This window comes from Pleurodeles waltl, chromosome 5 (genome assembly GCF_031143425.1).
Source record: "Pleurodeles waltl isolate 20211129_DDA chromosome 5, aPleWal1.hap1.20221129, whole genome shotgun sequence".
NCBI classification, from domain to species: Eukaryota; Metazoa; Chordata; class Amphibia; order Caudata; family Salamandridae; genus Pleurodeles; species Pleurodeles waltl.
The window spans coordinates 907,666,961-907,686,125 of record NC_090444.1 but is presented as its reverse complement, the minus strand read 5'-3'; the positions used below and the strand labels follow the sequence as shown (position 1 = coordinate 907,686,125).

The following is a 19,165-nucleotide window of genomic DNA, read 5'->3' as shown; positions in this document are numbered from 1 at the left end:
GTATGCGTTAATAATAACGATGCACAGAGACTGCAGAGGAGGAGATGCATGGAGAAATAAGGTGTTGCCTCGAATTTTCCAACGCGACACAGATAATGCGTAGTTTCTTTCCGAACTGCAGGGAGTTTGTGTTGTTTTTCGGCATGCAGTCATGGCTCTTCACTACGATGCAGGGATATTTTGACACCCAGGTTCACTACGATGCGTAGAAAATCCTTGATGCACTGGAAGAAGGCACAGGCATCCGGTAGGCGATGCGTCCACTTTTCAATTGCAAGGTAGGCGGTTGCGTCGAATTTTCAGTCGGGAAGTCGGGCTGTGTCGTTCCGGTTGGCTGTGCAGCGATTTCTCGGTTGCAATTAAGGCTTTGCGTCCATTTCTGCAGGCGGTGCGTCATTTTTTGACACACAAGGAGTTTCTTGAAGAGATTAAGTCTTTGTTGGCCCTGAGACTTCAGAAACAGGGGGCAAGCTCAATCCAAACCCTTTAAGAGCACTTTTAGGGAAGGCACAGTACTTCCAGAAAAGTCAGAGGCCAGCAGGGCAACAGCAGGGCAGCAGTCCTTCTCAGCAAAGTAGTCCAGATGAGTCATTTGGGCAGCCAGGCAGCTCCTCTGACAGGGTGCAGGTGTAGGTCCAGAAGCGTCTGAGCTGGTGGGGTCAGAGACCCAGTTTATATACCCAAAAATGCCTTTGAAGTGAGGGAGACTTCAAAGAGGGGTTCTGAAGTGCACAAGTTGCCCTTTCAGCCCAGTCCTGTCTGCCAGGGTCCCAATGGGGGGGTTTATCAGTCCATTGTGTGAGGGCAGGCCACTGGCCTTTGAAATGTAAGTGTCAGGCCCTCCACCCTTCCAGCCCAGGAAGACCCATTCAATATGCAGATGACTGCAGATGTGACTGAGTGCCCTGTGTTTGTGATTGTCTGGGTGAAGTGCACAAGGAAGCTGTCAACAGGCACAGACCAGAGGTTGATTGGAGACAGGCTGTAAGGACAGATGGTTTTAAGTGCAGAGAAATGCTCACTTTCTAAAAGTGGCATTTCTAATATAGTAATATTAAATCCAACCTCACCAATAAGCAGGATTTTCTATTACCATTCTGGCCATACTAAATATGACCTTGTTACCTCTTTCAGATCAGAATATACCACTCAAAAAGTCTATGAGGGCAGTCCTAATGCTATTCTATGAAAGAAGCAGGCCTCACGGTAGTGGAAAACGAATTTAGGAGTATTTCACTACCAGGACATATAAAACATATATGTACATTCCATGCCTTTTACCTACATAGCATCCTGCCCTATGGGTTACCTAGGGCCTACCTTAGGGGGGACTTATATGTAGAAAAGGAGAGTTTAAGGCTTGGCAAGTACTTATAAATGCCAAGTGGCAGTGCAACTGCACACACAGGCCTTGCAATGTTTGTCCTGAGACATGGGTAAGGGGCTACTTATGTGGGTGGCACAATCAGTGCTGCAGGCTCATTAGTAACATTTAATTTACAGGCCCTGAGCACATGTAGTGCACTTTACTAGGGACTTATAAATCAAATATGCCAATTGGGTATGAACCAATGTTACCATGTTAAAAGAGAGCATATGCATTTTAGCACTGGTTAGCAGTGGCAAGGTGCGCAGAGTCCTAAAACCAGCAAAAACAGTGTCAGAAAAGTGGAGGGAGGCAGGCAAAAAAGTTGGGGGATGACCACCCTAAGGCTGTCAGGTCTAACACTGATCAGTAGGAGTCCTTCGGTGAGACATGGTGGGGGCACCGGTCAGATGGAGCCCCTGGTAGATAGACTTCATGCTAGCAGCGATTTCGGAGGAGATGGCAGCAGGCTACAAGGTGTAGCCTGTTCACTGGCTGTAATGGGAAATTGAGTTGTGAAGGTGACTTGAGTCTGGTTGAGGATGAGAACTGCCGAATTTGGAGGTGATCTTTTTAAAGAAGAACTCAGAGAGCTTGTTGCAAAGGTCATGTGAGGGAGTGATGTTGGAGGAGGCATGGTAAATTTTTTATGAAGAAGATTTCCTTGCTGTTGTTAGTGCTGGCATCGAGCTGCAAGCTTGGTGTTCCTTATCTGCTGGTGGTAGCGTCTTCATGGCTAATTTCAAGATGTCTTTATTTGCGGTGTCTTGACTTGCTCTCATTGCCTAATAATTTAACCATTGTCTCCAGTCATGGTGTCAAATTATTGTGCTCCAAGATAAAATTTTTAGAGGGCTTTTACGAAAGAGATGAGCATTGGGAGATCAGCTATAGAGTTGGAGAGCATGAATTAAAGTTACTTAAGACAACTGTAACTGCTGAATTTCATTTTTTTACATTTTTAAATGGTATGTTTTAACTGACTTTATCATCTCACCATAACCTCCCCTTTAACCTTTAGTTTTTCTGTGAACACATCTTAATATGGCAAACATCTAAATTACCTATTTGCTGCATGTTGTCTGTCAGGAGGCATAATATCAGTTACTGGGTAGTTATTATGAGTTTGGTGATGTCAGATAAGAAACAATAAGCTGATGCACAGAACTGGATAATCAAGTAAATTACCTTGTCGGGGTCATCGGCATATGCAGATAATCCTGGCTTCAGAGCTCTAAATATTTCATAGACCAATTTTGGAGTGTCTGCATGAAAAAGAATAAAATAGCAAGAAGTACAACAGCAAATTAATCAACGGAGCCTTGTCTTATTGATTCTCAAATCACATCATGGGTAGTGGGCTAATTTATTTTCGTAAGTTCCTTCTAGTAGAATGGCAAGTGATTTAAAAAAAGAACAACTTTGTTTTAATTTAATTGCATGTTATGCTTTTTGACAACATTACACTCATATCTGTCTCCTTTGTCTTTTCTTTGCATGTTTTGTTCTTCGATTTTCTTTTTTTCTACCATTATTCGTTCCATCAGTCCTATCAATTTTCATTTCTCTCACCCCTTTCCACCAATTATGCTTTTTTCTTTTGTCTAAACACTTGCCACATTTTCCAGTGAAGTACTGGTTTAATGGTACATGAACACATCTATTCTTGTGCACATTTTGCATAGCTATGACTATCAGACACGTTTGGCTCTGCGTGCTGTGGCTTAAACTTACCAAGTCTATATTACCTTGACAGACTTCGCATTGCAACAGTGATTGGAGACTGTTGCATTTGCTCAGACCCAATCTCAGTACAGAATAGTGTCCCATAAGGGCGCGTGGTTGATGGTAAAGGTGGCAGGAACAAGGGTGATTAGGCTGGCTAAATTAATCAGCCCTACCAAGGTCCTGCAGAGGACCGTGCACCACCTTATCCTGCATCTGGCACTGCTGTCACAGGACACTCATGAAAAAAAACAGACCAACCTGACAAAACAAGCATTTGCAATGCAATAGGTCTTGCATTTGCTTGAGTTAGAGCTATTAGCATTGTAACTTGCTAGCTGGACTTTTCTTGCCACAAATTGAAAATGAAAAGTAAAACAATTGACATAAGCGAGCCGATTCAAAGCACCATGGCCGCCATGAGCATGAGCGCGAAGTAGAGACAGAAAAAGAAAAAGAAGTTTGTTTGCAGTCAAATGTGTCAGCAATCGTGTAATTATCCATGTAACAGGGGCAGTCTGCAAGCGGTAACAAAACCAAGGAGGGACAAACAAAAAGCATTTACCAATGATGATAAAGAATTTTTGAAAGGCAAGCCCAGGAACGAGTGAAAGTGATTGGCATGCGGTGGGCATGGTTAAAAGCCCACAATACTTACAGCAGGTCAAAGCACATGTGCGCTCAACCAAAAAGTGAACAATTTTAGATAGCCCCACTGACATTTCAAATAAATCATGTCAAGCACTACTTGGCAGGATGCTTACTTGTCAGAAACTAGGCTTGGGACTATGGTTATGATATCTCTCTTTTATTCCCAGGTCTCCTTACATCTACCATTGTTATGACGTACCAGGACTTTCCTGGTAATACATATATGTTACATACAAACAAGGACTATTTGTATGTTAAACATAAGACATACTAATTCTGTAAAGTGTATATCTGCAAGAATTAGGGCCTAGAGAACTAATATTATATGGAATGGTAATTATGACTGACAGTGTGCGAGATGATTATATTATTTTTGCACACAGGTACAGATAAGAAAGAGAAGGAAGCAAGTTGGATATATCTACTTGACTTTCAGACAGGTCTCTCTCTGAGACACCGTATATTCCTGGCAGTGCAAATACAAAAGACTGCAAAGCAACTATTGCCTCCCCTTTCATAGTAAACCATCGGGGAGAAGGGTATAAGAGACCCCCTCATTAGTGAGGGGCAGACACCAGTTCGTTGTTTGAGGGGAGATGCAGATCCAACAGGTTTCTGAGTATGTGGGCAAAGGTACTTGGCTAGGCAAAGATAATTAAAAAATGACTAATTATACAGCCAATAATACTCATGAGGCAATAATACTCATGAGGCTGGTAACAAATAAATACAAGTATTTAGTAGTGATTAGACTATTCTGTTACAAACTAGTAAAGATGTGCGATGTAAAATGCTTTGGGTTGTTCTCATATTACTTACCTTCTATTTAACGGCTGCTGAGATTATAATAATATTTACCAATATTCTTTTGATACATAAGGTTTATATATTGTTCGTACATAATAAATAAAATTTTAATGTAGAGTACCAATACCTGTGCGTCTATTATTTCTGAGGTCCGAGGTAAGGATTCGCACATCTACGAATAACCCCTGTAAATAACAGTTTCTCTGGAGGGGTGTCAGTCTTATAAAACTCTAAATATGAATGAGCCTAACTTGCAATAGGGAAGAGCAAGAGACACCTTTTTTTTTGCCAAAGGGAGTGTAACACTCATGAGCCCCTGGAACTAAGAGCTAACCAGGTGTGCCCACCTCCCCAAAATAGGAGGTCCATAGCACTTTCTCGGTTGGATCTTACTATCTCCTTCCACACCTCCCCCCCTTGTTTCCCTTTATTCTTTTACCTTCCTCTTTTTATTATCTTTCCCTACTTCTACTTTATTTTCTCTCTGCAATTCTTCAATCACCTCCTGCCTTACTTTTCCTCCTCATCTCCTTACCTTAATCTTATTTTCACCCTTCAGCCTTCCCTTTTCTACCTTTTGCAGTCTCTCTCTCTCCCAAACTCCTTTTCCCAACATCCCTAGTTCAGAAGTAGGAAGGCATGACTGATGATGTGTATAATGGAGTTACGGTGGCACACCTTCTATTCCAAAGTTAAAGTAGAGGCCTCAGAATCCTGTGGCCACGCAGCCTTCAGTTATCCAAATATAGGGAGTGTGGTTTATAAAAATGTGAGCAATTCCCAACAGGCCGAGTCCATCTGAGAGGCTTATAGTCCAGGACACTGTAAATCACATGTCGGGCCTTATCCTTACAATGATACGGAGCTCTCAAATCACTCCCTACTCCTTTTTACATCTCTTGTTTCAGCTTTTCCACTTCTCCTCCCCTTGCTTTTTTTCTCCTCTTTATTCTTCTCTGCTGTGTTCACTCGGCCAATTACCATTATCTCAATAAACATTACTGATAATGAAAATCACATTCAATATAGACATTCCAAATTTCATGAAATAGCCTCTCTGGATAATTGTATAATTGCACAGACTTGGCAGTAAACCTGCCAAGTCTGTGCATAGGAGTTCAAAACAAATGTCATTGTTTATTTAAAGACAAGGTCAAAGTAATGCCCAGTCTTGGTAATCGTCAAAGGGAGGGTAAAACAATTACATATCCATTTACTACCTGCCTTTTACAATTCTCAGCGTTCTCCCCATTTCCCTTCCCATATAGTCCCAAACCTGGGAAAGACTCAATAACATGTTTGGAAAGCTACTGGGGGTAGGAAAGGACTAGCTGCATGTCAGGCATAGCTTGACTAAAGACTGAGATGCAACCGAGCACCTTTCACCGCAACCAGACTGTGAAGCCAGCTTCAGTCCATTCTTCTTCTGCACAAGACTGTGGAGGAAAAGAGCAGGAAGAGATGCTTAGTGAGCACTGCAAACGGTACATGCCTGCGCTATAGCCACTGCATGGAGGAAGTCCCGCCAGAGCTGTGCTTAAGTTCCCTGTGGATGCCAGACTGTTCTGCGTGTGGGCTTCATGGCCACTCCCATTCCTTTTTCCTTTCCCTGGAAAAGTCATGCCAGAAGCAGTAAAAGTGTCTCCAGGGCTAGACAGTGGATGGCGCTCCCAGTGGTAGGATCAGCAAATACTTCCTCTTCTGCTGTCAAGTACCTGGTACAAGAAGGCAGCGGATGGCGCTCCCAGCGGGAGGATCAGCAAATACCTCGTCTTCTTCTGTTGATAACTAGTGCAGGAAGAGGTGCAACTAACACAGATGAATCTGTCCATCTGAAGTGACTTTGGCCACCCTGATCGGCGCAGGCTCCTTACTGTTTCAATGCTGTAAGCCCCCTTTTTCTGCACTTTCTTGGTAATCCCAGAGTTGGCTAAAATGGACATGCGGCCACCATAACCTGATGCAGCAACCGGTGCCCGAGATAGCCACGTTCCTCCTTTAGACAGATGCCCCAGGCAGATGGGAAGGCAACATTGGACACAATCTTATAAACCATCATTGTCTCCAAAGCGACTTTGTAAAGCCAAGATAGACTCAGTGACACTCAAACTCATGCTTGTATGTGCAGGATGATCTGAGACCTGGGATTTCACAGGGGTCACACCACACAAAGACTTACACTTTCAAGACTTGGAACACACTCTGCTTCAGCATAGATGACGGGGCCAGGTATATGCATATGCATGAGGGGCAGCAATCTGAGTGATGCCGGGGGGTTCTCTATTAAGTTACATGCTGCAAGGTAGACAAAGAGGGTCAATACGTATGTTAATATGGCAGGCATGACGATAAGGCGTCGCACATCCTCAGCCTTTAAGTCCTGAATTTGTGATTGTTCTGGATCGGGTGGTGCACTATTAGCCGACACTCCAAGAACCCTTTTCTTATAGGGGGGATTTTAATGTTATTTCAGAAGTTGTCTTAGACAGATCGCATCCACCAATCTATGGCACTCTGGTTCAGAAACTAGCAGAGGGATTATCTCACTGGGCCCGGAGATGGGATCTGGTAGACTGCTGGACGGCGTCCAACGCACGGACAAGCATATTCTTATTATTCACTGTGAAACATACTCTACAATTGCACCCATTCTTTTCTACTCCCAGCCTCTTATAATCTGTCCGGGTCAGTGCTTTAAATGGGCCGGTACTCACCGCTACTGAGTAACGGCACTTTTTTTTTACCTCCCAAGAGTACCGGAACTTCTCCGTTACAAAGGAGAGTACCGGTACTCATTGCAACAGGTCCGCATTTAAAGGGACAAATAGTCATCATGTGAGAATGCACCTAATTTCTACAATGCAGCGCATGCTTTCATGATGGCCATTTCACACTGGTGGTGACGAGTCACGGCAGAGCAGCGTGTGACGTCACCCGCCAGGTAGCTGTGTGGCGGGAAGAAAAGAAAGCCCTTTAAAAAGCGCTACTTGCGCTGGCTTTCGCTTTCTTCTTTGCCAGCACAGGCACAGCTGCATGGAAAAAGCCATCATCAGACAAGGGGGCAGAGGAGAGCAGCTGCAAGCAGGTTTGCCATCCAGAAACAGATTGCTGCAGCATCTGGGCTCTTTCCAGGCAGCGAACACAATAATCTTACAGATCAGGTAAATCTGTCTGTAGTTGGACTGAGGACAAGTGGGTGGGATCGAAGGGCACAAATTAGTTGTGTTTTGATTTTTTTAAATCTTTTTTTTATTTAAAAGTCCCCTCACGTTTTTGTAAATACAGAACCGTCAGCTGAAGATTATTTCAGCGAGTCTTCTGTGCTGTAAAACTGAGGCCCAGCAGACAGCTGATCAATCCTTTCTGCCAGGCTGCTTGCCTAGAATAGTTGCAAATGTGCACTACAAGTTAACCTGCAAAAATAAAGGTAGCCTGCAAAAGTAAAGGATACTTGGAGCCAGTAATCGCTTTACTTTATTGAAGTTTTGTGGTGAGAGAGTTATTACTTGAGTGGTAGTGCAAAGAGTTAACGATTGTGCTGTGAAGTGCGTGCTTTCAATTGTAATTGTATTTATGTAGTGCTTACTGGCACTAGAGGTTTTGAAAAGACAGTAATGTAAAAAAAAAAATGCATAATGTACAGTTTGGATATTATTAAACTAGATTTTAAAGGCACAATGTTATCCTAAAATGTTTTGCGCTTTTTGTTGCAGTCTATCTCAGTTATACTGTGTATAATGCAAGCTAAAATAATGACTTTCATATTCAGTGCTTTGTCACAGGCTGTGACTTCGGAGCGCTAAAAACACACAATACACTATTCTACACTGCGGCAACCAAGATTTAGGGGCATATTTAGCAGCCTCCTTGCGCCACATTAGCATCATTTTTTAGACGCTAATGTGGCCCAACGAGGCCAAAATCCCTGCTCCATATTTACTTTCTAACCTTTTGCTCTACATTATGCCTATGCCAGGCATAATGTATGCAGAGGTCGGCGTTCCCCCGTAAGGAGGTGTTGCGAAAAATGGTGCAAAGAAATCTAACAGATTCCCCTACGTCATTTTTTTCAGCGCTTTTAATGCCTGCTCAGAGCAGGCGTTAAAAGGAGGCACAGCTTTGTTTACAATGGACCCCTATGTACTCCACAGGAGTAGCGCCAAAATGTTGGTGCTACTCCTGCAGAGTACATCAGTATTGTCATAAAGAAATTCACTATTGCCCCCTACCCTGCGCCATGGTTCGCCGTATTTTAAATACAGGGCACACATGGTGGGGGTAAACGGAGCAAGAAAAGTGGCGCTGCACTGTGTGCTGCGCCACATTTCTTAAATATGCCCCTTTAATTCCGTGGCTTCCTGGTTGACACAGACTCTGCTGTGTATTTACTAAGAGAGGTTTTGTAATGTACTTATAGTGCATTTCCCACTGAGTAACAATGTTTTTCTTTCTTTTTCATTTAAGCTGCATGCCAATTTATATGTAGCTACCTGATAGTGAAAAGCCAAAAACAAATTTTGATTATGATTATTTTAGTTCTTTTAAGCCACACTGTTGACCCTGTTCCATGCTCACTGACCCCCCACCCCCCCACCCCCCATTCCATGCAGCATCACAGTTCCCATACTTTAATGCACTTCGACAGCTAATTCGGAAACTGAGCTTGACAGGCATTGGGAAATTCTTAATGGCCTGGCTTTGTTGCTACTAACTTTTCCTGTTCAAGGAGAGATGTTTTAATCGAGTCCAGTTTTTTTTCTTTGACCTGTAGAACTTGTAGTCTTGCTGTATATTGGAATAAACAAGACTATAAGGGCCAGATGTAGCAAAGGTTTTTACCCATTCTATGTCTATGGGAAAAAGTGTTTGTACATATGGCCCTAAATCCCATAATTCAAAGATTAAACCTGGCCTGCAGCAGCACATCACCCATTGAATTCAGACACGCCACAGGCCAGTGTGTGTATGTTCTCTGTAAAGTGTGTGCATCCTTCTCTGAGCGCTCAGGGTCTCCCTGAGAGTGTGAGCTCCAATCCACACAGCAAGAGAATAAACAGCACTCCTGCTCAACTAAAAGTGAAAACAACTGCAGTGCTGAAGTTTTCCCATGAGGCAGGGCAGTGGGGAATGGTTAAGGCAAGGATTGAGTGGGAAAGTGTTCATCCATGGCTTCATTAGGGTAGTGATAAAGGGCCTCTCTAGTGAGGTTTCTACCAGGCAGCTCCGATGCCTGTTTAACATTGTTAAAGCTGCGGTCCTTCTCAAATCAACTGGCTGCAGCTTACTTTATGCACAGGAGATTTGTATGAGCAGAGTAAGCCATGGCCACTGCCAGCAAGGACAGTGGCATAGTCACCATTGGTACAGCAGGTGCAGTTGCACTGAAGCCCAGAGCCTTGAGGGGCCCATTGAGCTCAGATAGTTGGATTCATTGCCCAAACAGCATTCAAATAGGCCAATTTATTATTTTGCACTAGGCCCCATGGCATCCTTGCTACAGTACTTCAGTTGTTCCTCTTACCTTGGTCCTTAGGAGCTGAGAGAAGCTTGGCACGTTGATTAGCTTACCCAGTTATTTTAAACTTTCCATTATAATAGTCTTTGATTTTTTTCCTGTTATGAATATAGAGCTTCTGCTGGCAAAGTTAAAACTGCAACTCAATATATATGACAACTTAATGGCTCTCAGGCGAATGTAGTGGTAGGAAGGGGATATGTTTTGTTGCCAACCTCTGCCTTAGTTGGGGAATGCTGGCCAATAGAAGGTGGCTATGGAATCCTACACACTGTAGCTGACCCTTAATGCTCTTTCCTTCATTACCTTTATATTCTCTTCACTTTCCCAACTCATGTACCCTCTACTCTATCTTTACTTGTGCACTCTTTATCAGGTCCATCTCCTAATACTCTCCTCCCTTGCCCTTAGTATTTATCTGTCACATTCTCTCAGGTGCTTTCTGCCATTCACTGTTATGTCCATCACCAAAGGGTACGCGCTATTTTCAGGTTCTCTGCCACACCTGTCACATAATTTACACCCCGTGCAGGCAACTTTAATCTCTGTCCTCTACCATCCACTTCCACCACAGATACCTTCAAACTCCTTTCATAATCCTTTCATTCTTCTCAGATACTCTTCTCTGAGTAGAATGCCGCTGTCCATTTACACTTCCCAAGCACCTGAGTCTGAAAGTCTCACATGCCAGCCATCCTACATAAGTACTGTTGTTAACGTGTGGGCACGGGAGACTCCCAAATGTGAATACCCCAAAATCTACCTCGATAATGTGGCTACAGGATTAATGATTAAGACAGAGTAAAGTCAGAGCACAATTTTACTAGACCTCATACTGCCTTAGTGCTTAAACACTATCACACTACATTAATATTTATTCTGTTCACTCTAGCTAATGTCACGAGGAGAAGGCATGACAAACTAGTTACATGAACAACAGCAAACTATTATGAATGAACAGGGCACAGTGGACAAGCAGCAAGCCCTTGAGAAAGATACAGTATTGTGAGCATGTTGGAATGTTTTTTTTCCCATCAAACAGTAGGAACAATGTCAATGGAAATAAGCAAATATTACTGGACTGTGTGCTGCTGAAAGAACATATTTTGAAAAGATGGTGACTGGGCCTTATCTGAGGCCTAGATAACAAGAGCTAGGAAAATCCACTTCTACATGTCTTAGGAAGTTTGTTTCAAATGCAGCTGCAACAGTGTTAATCATGTGCACAACTGAAAAGGCATAAAAACCTTAAAGGTACACTTTGTTCCTCTTCCGTGAAGCTCCTATGACCTGTGCCTTTGTTTGTACATCCCTCTCTGGCAGTGTGTCTCCCAACAGATAATTTGCAGTCTCCCTAGCCTCTAATCAAAATGTTTGAGTGGTAGATGGCACATGTTTTGGTAGCTATCATGCTTCAATGGTTGCCCGCAGCTTTTAATGTTTACTTTATTGTAGTGCTGCTGTGCAAGTTAGCACTGCACGCTCAATGTCAGTGAAATTGATCTCTCAGTGCAAATCAAGGCTTGGTTATGGGAAGCTCTATCATCCTTCAAAGCAAGTCTTCTATGACGGAATTTTGTGACCCTGAGCACGTTATCTCACTCATCTCATTAACTCAATTGTCTTATGGAAGGGACTGCCTGCACGAGACGTTGCGAACAGGAAAGGTTGTCGGTGTCAGGCATCAGGTTGCTACAGGTCCAAATTCAGTCTATGTGGTAAAAATGAGTTTGCTGAAGTGGTTGCACAAGGATAGTGCCTCTCAAGGCACCAAAAGGAAGCAAATGAAGCTGGAGTGTTCGGATGACATTGATTGTGTTGTATCTAAAGGTGGTAATGCTAATCATAATGCAGATAATTATATCACTGTGGACACTACTGTGCATCATTCTAGTGAGAGTCAAACACTACTTTTCACTACATCGGCTACAAATGATTTCAGAGAGGTGGACTTACCGGACTGCTGGAATATTAAGCAAATGCAATAAGCTGGCTAATTGTTGAAAATAAAAAATTAGGTTGTTCAACATGTAGATCGCTAAAATCACTGGGTGCAAATAAAACCCAAGGGTTAAGACTTGCACAAGAATGGTCAGATTGCAATGTAACTCATTATGGAAAGGAGAAATGTAAGCAACAGATGTCTCTACGGAAAAAAATCAGAGAGCATACATTTTCAACAGCTCATGTCACTGCAGAAAAAGTTGCACAAGAGTCCCTAAGACAGAGCATGGAAAATCATGCACATTTAATGAACATTGCAGAACAGGAAACAACATGCCGTGTGTTTCGTACAGCATACAAAATACGAAAACATGGGCGGCCATTTGTAGATATGTCGCCGGACGTTGATGTGCAGCAACTGAACGGATTGAATACGGGCAGTGTTCTTCATAGTAACAATTCATGTGCTGACATTTTAGACCATATTGCTTCAGGTATGAGAAGAAAACTTGCAAAGGACATAATAGAAAACAAACGTAAAATATCCTTGTTAATTGACGAATCAACCACTTTTAGGGGAAAATCTGTGCTTCTCCTTTACTTGCGTGCTGCTGTCGCAAGTGATCCTGATGTGCGTACTTTTTTTTTTTTACTTAGTTGAACTTGATGGCACCACAGCTAATGATATCACCACTGCTGTGATGGAGTGCCTACACAAGCACGGCTTTCATGAAGACTTTCTTCGAGAATGTTTGATTGCCTTAGCTTGTGATGGTGCATCGGTTATGCTTGGGAAGCAGGCTGGAGCTGCAGCGCAGCTGCAGATTCGCTATCCGGGCTTATTTGTGTGGCACTGTAGCAACCATCGGTTGGAGCTAGCTGTCGGAGATGTTATGAAAGAAATTTCAGGCATAAGTCACTTTCAGATCTTCTTTGACAAATTATATTCTTTGTACCATGCCTCACCTAAAAATCAAAGAGAACTGAGACAATGTGCAAAGGAAATTGAGCAGCGTTTTCTTGTTATTGGACGGGTTCTTTCCATTCGCTGGGTTGCTTCCAGTGAAAGGAGTGTAAAGGATGTATGGCAGTGCTTTTCTTCACTACACCAGCATTTCTCAGAGATAGAGCAAAATATGCTGGCCTTGACAATATTCTGACCTCTTGCTCATTTTTAAAGAATGTTGGTATCATGTTGGATGCTCTCGCAGAATTGAGTGACTTTTCTCGCCAGCTTCAGCGCAATGACACAACCCTTCCAGATGCTGAAAAATTGCTGACAATGGCGGTCAGGGTCTTTGAATCGATGGTTAACACCCCTGGTCCCTACACTGAAGAAGCCATGGAAGCCTGCAGCAGCCTTACATTCAGGGGTGTAGGCCTACATGTAAAGAGCAAATTTCCAGAGATAAATGCACCTCATTTCTACCGGAGCTTAGCAGAAAACTTAAAAACAAGATTTTCCACCACAAAATCTTCCCATGTCAGCACTAAATTGGCAGACATTATTTATGCAGCACATAAAACTGATTTATCCAGAAAACTGGCCAGAAGACAGCATGGATATTCAATATGGTGACAAAGAAGTGAGGCAGCTTTGTCAAATCTTGAGAGTAAATGTGGTGGATAGTATTAGGGCATTGATGAAAGCTGTTGAGACCATTGCTGTGTCCACAAGTGAATGTGAAAGAAGTTTTAGCTGTATGAATGATCTGCTCACACCATAGAGAAATTCTATTTGCACAAATCGTCTGTCATCCCTTCTGTTTTTTAAATGTGTTGGCCCACCCATTCAAAGGTTTGAACCACTACCGTATGTTAAAACATGGCTGCAACTAGGAAGGAGATCAGCTGATGAGACAGCTTGTCGTTCACGCAACCACGGGTAAGAAAAGTCCCCCTTCAAATCTATGTGGCCGCTTTTTTTATGTCTTTTGTTAACAATCACTGCTGTTCGTTTTGAAACATTTATTGGCAATTTCCAAGCTGCCAAATGTGGTCCCACAACTTGGTTGTTTCAGTACTTTAGCACATTGTGCAGATGTTTAATTAATCTGTTTCCTGTTAGATTAATAAACTTTAGTTTTTGCAACTGATCTTAGTAGTACTGAGAATTCCAGATTGCACTTTCATTGGACCAATGCTTCTGACAAACAGGGAAACCTGATAGTTACCTGTTCAGCAATGTGAACTAGCACTGGTTAGTAGAAAATCATGGACTCCTTTTCTATATGCTGCCCATGATAGCTTAAACTGTATATAATATCAATATTAAAATGTGATTCGTGTGCCATTTGTGCAGAGGCAATCTTCATATATGCAACATTTGAAAGACATTGTTAAAAGTATCCTTACTACGTGCTAGGGGACCAACAATACATTACAGATTGAAGCAATTTGTAATCATATGCACCAAAGAAAATTCTTGAGGTCTTTAAATGTTTGTCATTAGCCCCACCCCAAACCCCGCCCCCAAGCCCCGCCTCTAGCCCCACCTCCTTGCCACACCTCCGACCAAAGCTCAATATGATGAGTACCTGCACTTTTTTTTCCCCATTTAAAGCACTGGTCCGGGTAGTAGAATACTTGGCAAAGACCTCCTTGACCATTGCCCTCTATTTCTGACTTTTCCATTGACTGATTGGGTCCCCAAAATAAACACCGCTATTCTTCTCGATACACCTCTTAGACAGACGCCTCGTGACGCGATCACACATTTTTTCGGCACTAGCGCAGGAAGTATCTCTGATCATCTCCTGATATGGTACACCATCAAGGTGTACATCAGAGGGATATGCCTCAAATGGAGGGTTGGGGTCCTCTGGGCCTTCGAGGCACAGCTTCAAAAGCTTGAGCAAGATATGGCGGCGGACGGTGGGGTGCCCTCCGGAACGGTGGTGGTGTCTTGGTTAACGGACATACGGCGTACCACAAGAGAGCTGAGGGGTTGGATGTGCCCACTGTTCCTTGTAACATGTGCACAGTGCCTTTCCCCAGTGCGCACACACTCGCACAAAGCATGCACGTCACTGCTTCTTGCGAGATTGAGGCAGTTCACTAGCCACATCCTTTCAAATGTGAGCACCGTAAAAAAAAAGTACGGTCTTTTACTTGATGGTGAAGTGCAGTGCGCAGTTACAACACAGATAGGAGCAGCAGTTACAGCGGAGGTACGACTTGCGGGGTAGTCTTGCCATAGGTCTGTGGAATACCATTACAGAGCCTTTAGCAGCCAGTTATAAATGCCAGTTTTGCTTTTTCTGTCGTAGTGGAGGGCGTGCATGGATTCACCAGGAATGTTTATTTTCCATTTCAGTGAGTCTGCACAGTTTGTAACATGCAAGCGCATGGTACAGGAAGCAGTGATTTATTCTTTGTTAAAGATTTGTAATCCCTTGTTACACTTCTCCTGTTCGAATTGTAGGATCAGAGCTGATTTCCACTTATATTTTATAACGTGCACCACTGTACAAATGACTTGTGTTTGACAAGTCTGGTCCCCACAGTGCAGGCCATGTTCTCTCTCACTGCCCTTCCACCTTTAGGTACACAGCCTCTGGTACAGAATGTTGAAGAAGCAATTACTGTGTTTTATGATCGGACTGGGAGTCGGGGTCGGCCCAGCATGAAGAAGTTGGTAAATATTGCTGTTTTTCAAAAGCTCACTACTGCTTTTTTTTTTTAACTGCTTTCTTTGTTTCACATAACACATGATGGATTCATATGATTTATTTTTTATGGCGCTGCTCATTGCTGTCTGTGTTTTCAATTATGGCTGGCTTTAGGGCATTGATGCAGTCGCTCCTGGCAGTGACCTTGTGGGATAGGTGGGTGATGGGGGCGCTGTGTTAAAAATATCCTTTGGGTTTAAAAGTAGGTGCTGCAAATCTCCTTGGGTGTCCAGCGGTCTTCAGGCAACTATAAAATGTCAAGATTCATCTGGTGATTAATGCTCCCGCTGAAGACAGAGTGGAATTTTTTTTGGAGTGGCTGTTTCGGCTCATCCTAAAGTAGCGCAAAGGGTTAATGTGCCTGCTGCAAACAACATGTGACCGAAATGTACCATGCAGATCACATAACTGAGTGTAATTGAACAATGAGCAGATCTATAATATAAAAAATGAAAGGTATGGCAGAGAAGGGCTTTGGACATATGAGGGGCACTGTTGCAGGGTGGTAGTGAGGGAATTCTTGGAGAAGGAGGTCAAAAAGGTGGGGGATGCCAAAAAGATTGCTGCACGTGGCGTGACCAGTGCTAAAGCCGGCCTTGTGTTCAAATAACTTTATTTCAGAGTTACTAATTTCAGGCACCGTCTGTCAGGGCAACATTCCTAAACGAGGTGACCATTTTGCATCCCTTCTGTTGATCCTGTATTTACTGATGTGTTGCTACCTGTTTTTAAGCCTCGTCCAGTAGTTTCCGATTTACATAAGGCACCACCATTTCCAGCATAAAGAATAGTTCTTACCACAGTTTCAGGGTAGTATACGTATTTTCACATACCCTTTCATTCTTTTAATGAAAATTCACGTTGTGATACATTACGTCATCACAAACTAGAAGGCCTGCGTGTTCCTAAGCCTAGGCTCCTGATTGCAGCTTCCAAGAATTACATTTTGACTCAATGTGTACATGTGGGCCAGTGCCGAGATATCCAAGGGTTCTCAATGGAACTTAGTGGGCCTTTTTAAAACCGGTCTTTCAAGGCAATCTTGCCTACTTACACATAATGCACTGATCTGTTTTTGCTGTAAATCCCCTTTTGTGAGAAAAGAACAGCACATATGGACATCAATATTAGCTTAAGTGAAAGCGTGGATTAAATCTGCCCTATATACGCGCTATGTAAAAGTGCCCAAAAATAAATGTGGTGGCTGAATTGCACAGTGTGCAACTGAAAAATCTAGGATCAATCCATGTTTGACCAAATTGTGTGACACTGTTCAAATACTTTTTCACCGAGTATGCCATTTGTTCTTTATCATATATTTAAGCATTTCCAAATACTTGCATTCAGAATATGCACTATACAAAAAAAAGTCTTGCGTTTGTCTATTCAATAGCCTATTAAGTTTGCAAAGTAAACGGGGAGGAGGGGTGGCATAGGTTTCCAAGTTTCACTATCAAATCAAATCATTAACATTTATAAAGCGCGCTACTCACCCGTGCGGGTCTCAAGGCGCTAGGGGAAAAAGGGGGGGGGGGGGGGTTATCGCTGTTCGAACAGCCAGGTCTTTAGGAGTCTCCGGAAAGCGGAGTGGTCCTGGGTGGTCCTGAGGCTGGTGGGGAGGGAGTTCCAGGTCTTGGCCGCCAGGAAGGAGAAAGATCTCCCACCCGCCGTGGAGCGGCGGATGCGAGGGACAGCAGCGAGTGCGAGGCCAGAGGAGCGGAGGAGGCGGGTGGGGACGTAGAAGCTGAGGCGTCTGTTGAGGTATTCCGGTCCCTTGTCGTAGAGGGCTTTGTGTGCGTGGGTGAGAAGTCGGAAGGTGATCCTTTTGCTGACAGGGAGCCAATGCAGGTGTCTCAGGTGTGCGGAGATGTGGCTGCTGCGGGGTATGTCGAGGATGAGGCGGGCCGAGGCGTTTTGAATGCGTTGCAGGCGATTTTGGAGTTTGGCTGTGGTCCCGGCGTAGAGGGTGTTGCCATAGTCCAGGCGGCTCGTGACGAGGGCATGGGTCACGGTTTTTCTGGTGTCGGCGGGGATCCAGCGGAAGATCTTGCGGAGCATGAGGAGGGTGAGGAAGCAGGCGGAGGACACGGCGTTGACTTGCTTGGTCATGGTGAGAAGAGGGTCCAAGATGAAGCCGAAGTTGCAGGCGTGGTCTGTGGGGGTCGGTGCGGTGCCGAGGGCCGTTGGCCACCAGGAGTCGTCCCAGGCGGACGGGGTGTTGCCGAGGATGAGGACTTCCGTTTTTTCAGAGTTCAGCTTTAGGCGGCTGAGCCTCATCCAATCTGCGACGTCCTTCATACCCTCTTGTAGGTTGGTCTTGGCGCTGGCGGGGTCCTTGGTGAGGGAGAGTATAAGTTGGGTGTCGTCGGCGTAGGAGGTGAGGATGATGTCGTGCTTGCGTACGATGTTGGCGAGGGGGCTCATGTAGACATTGAAGAGTGTTGGGCTGAGTGATGAGCCTTGGGGTACGCCGCAGATGATCTCGGTGGGTTCTGAGCGAAACGGAGGGAGGTAAACTCTTTGGGAACGGTTTGAGAGGAAGGAGGCGATCCAGTCCAGGGCCTGGCCTTGGATCCCGGTGGAGCGGAGGCGGGTGATTAGGGTGCGGTGACAGACGGTGTCAAAGGCAGCCGAGAGGTCGAGCAGAATGAGGGCGACTGTTTCACCGTTGTCCATCAGGGTTCTGATGTCGTCAGTGACTGAGATGAGGGCGGTTTCAGTGCTGTGGTTGGTTCGGAATCCGGTTTGTGAGGGGTCGAGCAGGTTGTTGTCTTCCAGGAAGGTGGTCAGCTGTTTGTTGACGGTCTTCTCTATTACTTTGGCTGGGAAAGGCAGAAGAGAGATGGGGCAGAAGTTTTTTAGGTCGCTCGGGTCAGCCGTAGGTTTCTTTAGTAGGGCGTTAACTTCGGCGTGTTTCCAGCATTCGGGGAAGGTAGCAGAAGAAAAAGAAGAGTTGATGACGGTCTGGAGGTGCGGGGCGATGATGTCGTCGGCTTTGTTAAAGATGAAGTGCGGGCAGGGGTCCGAAGGGGCGCCGGAGTGGATAGAGTTCATGATGGATTTGGTTTCTTCCGTGTTGATGTGGGACCAGTTGTTGAGGGTGATTGCCGTGGATGCCGGTTCGGTGGTGTATGGTTGGGTCTGGTGTCCGAAGCTGTCGTGGAGGTCGCTAATCTTGCGATGGAAGAAAGTGGCGAGGGATTCGCACAGATCCTGTGAGGGCGTGAAGGCGTTGGCGCTGGGGTTGGAGAACTCCTTGACGATGCTGAAGAGTTCTCTGCTGTTGTGTCTGTTTTTGTCCAGTCTGTCGGTGAAAAAGTTCCTTTTGGCAGCGCGGATCAGGTGGTGGTGTTCGCGGGTAGCGTTCTTGAGGGCGGTCATGTCAGCGGTGCGGTCCTTGCGGCAGGCTTTCTCAAGGGCGCGACAAGTTTTCTTTGATTCTTTGAGGGTGTCAGAGAACCAGAGAGGTTTTTTGGTGTTGGTCTG

The 19,165-nt window shown here is 44.4% G+C and overlaps 1 protein-coding gene across 1 annotated transcript in view; it reads right to left on the bottom strand.

The window, feature by feature from the left end:
* Positions 1–19,165, bottom strand: part of ENTPD6 (ectonucleoside triphosphate diphosphohydrolase 6) — a 296,348-nt gene that overhangs the window by 218,358 nt on the left and 58,825 nt on the right. The window contains exon 3 of the mRNA XM_069235036.1: positions 2,555–2,631. Coding sequence (XP_069091137.1) covers positions 2,555–2,631 — 77 coding nt within the window. The remainder of the gene's footprint in view (positions 1–2,554; positions 2,632–19,165) is intronic.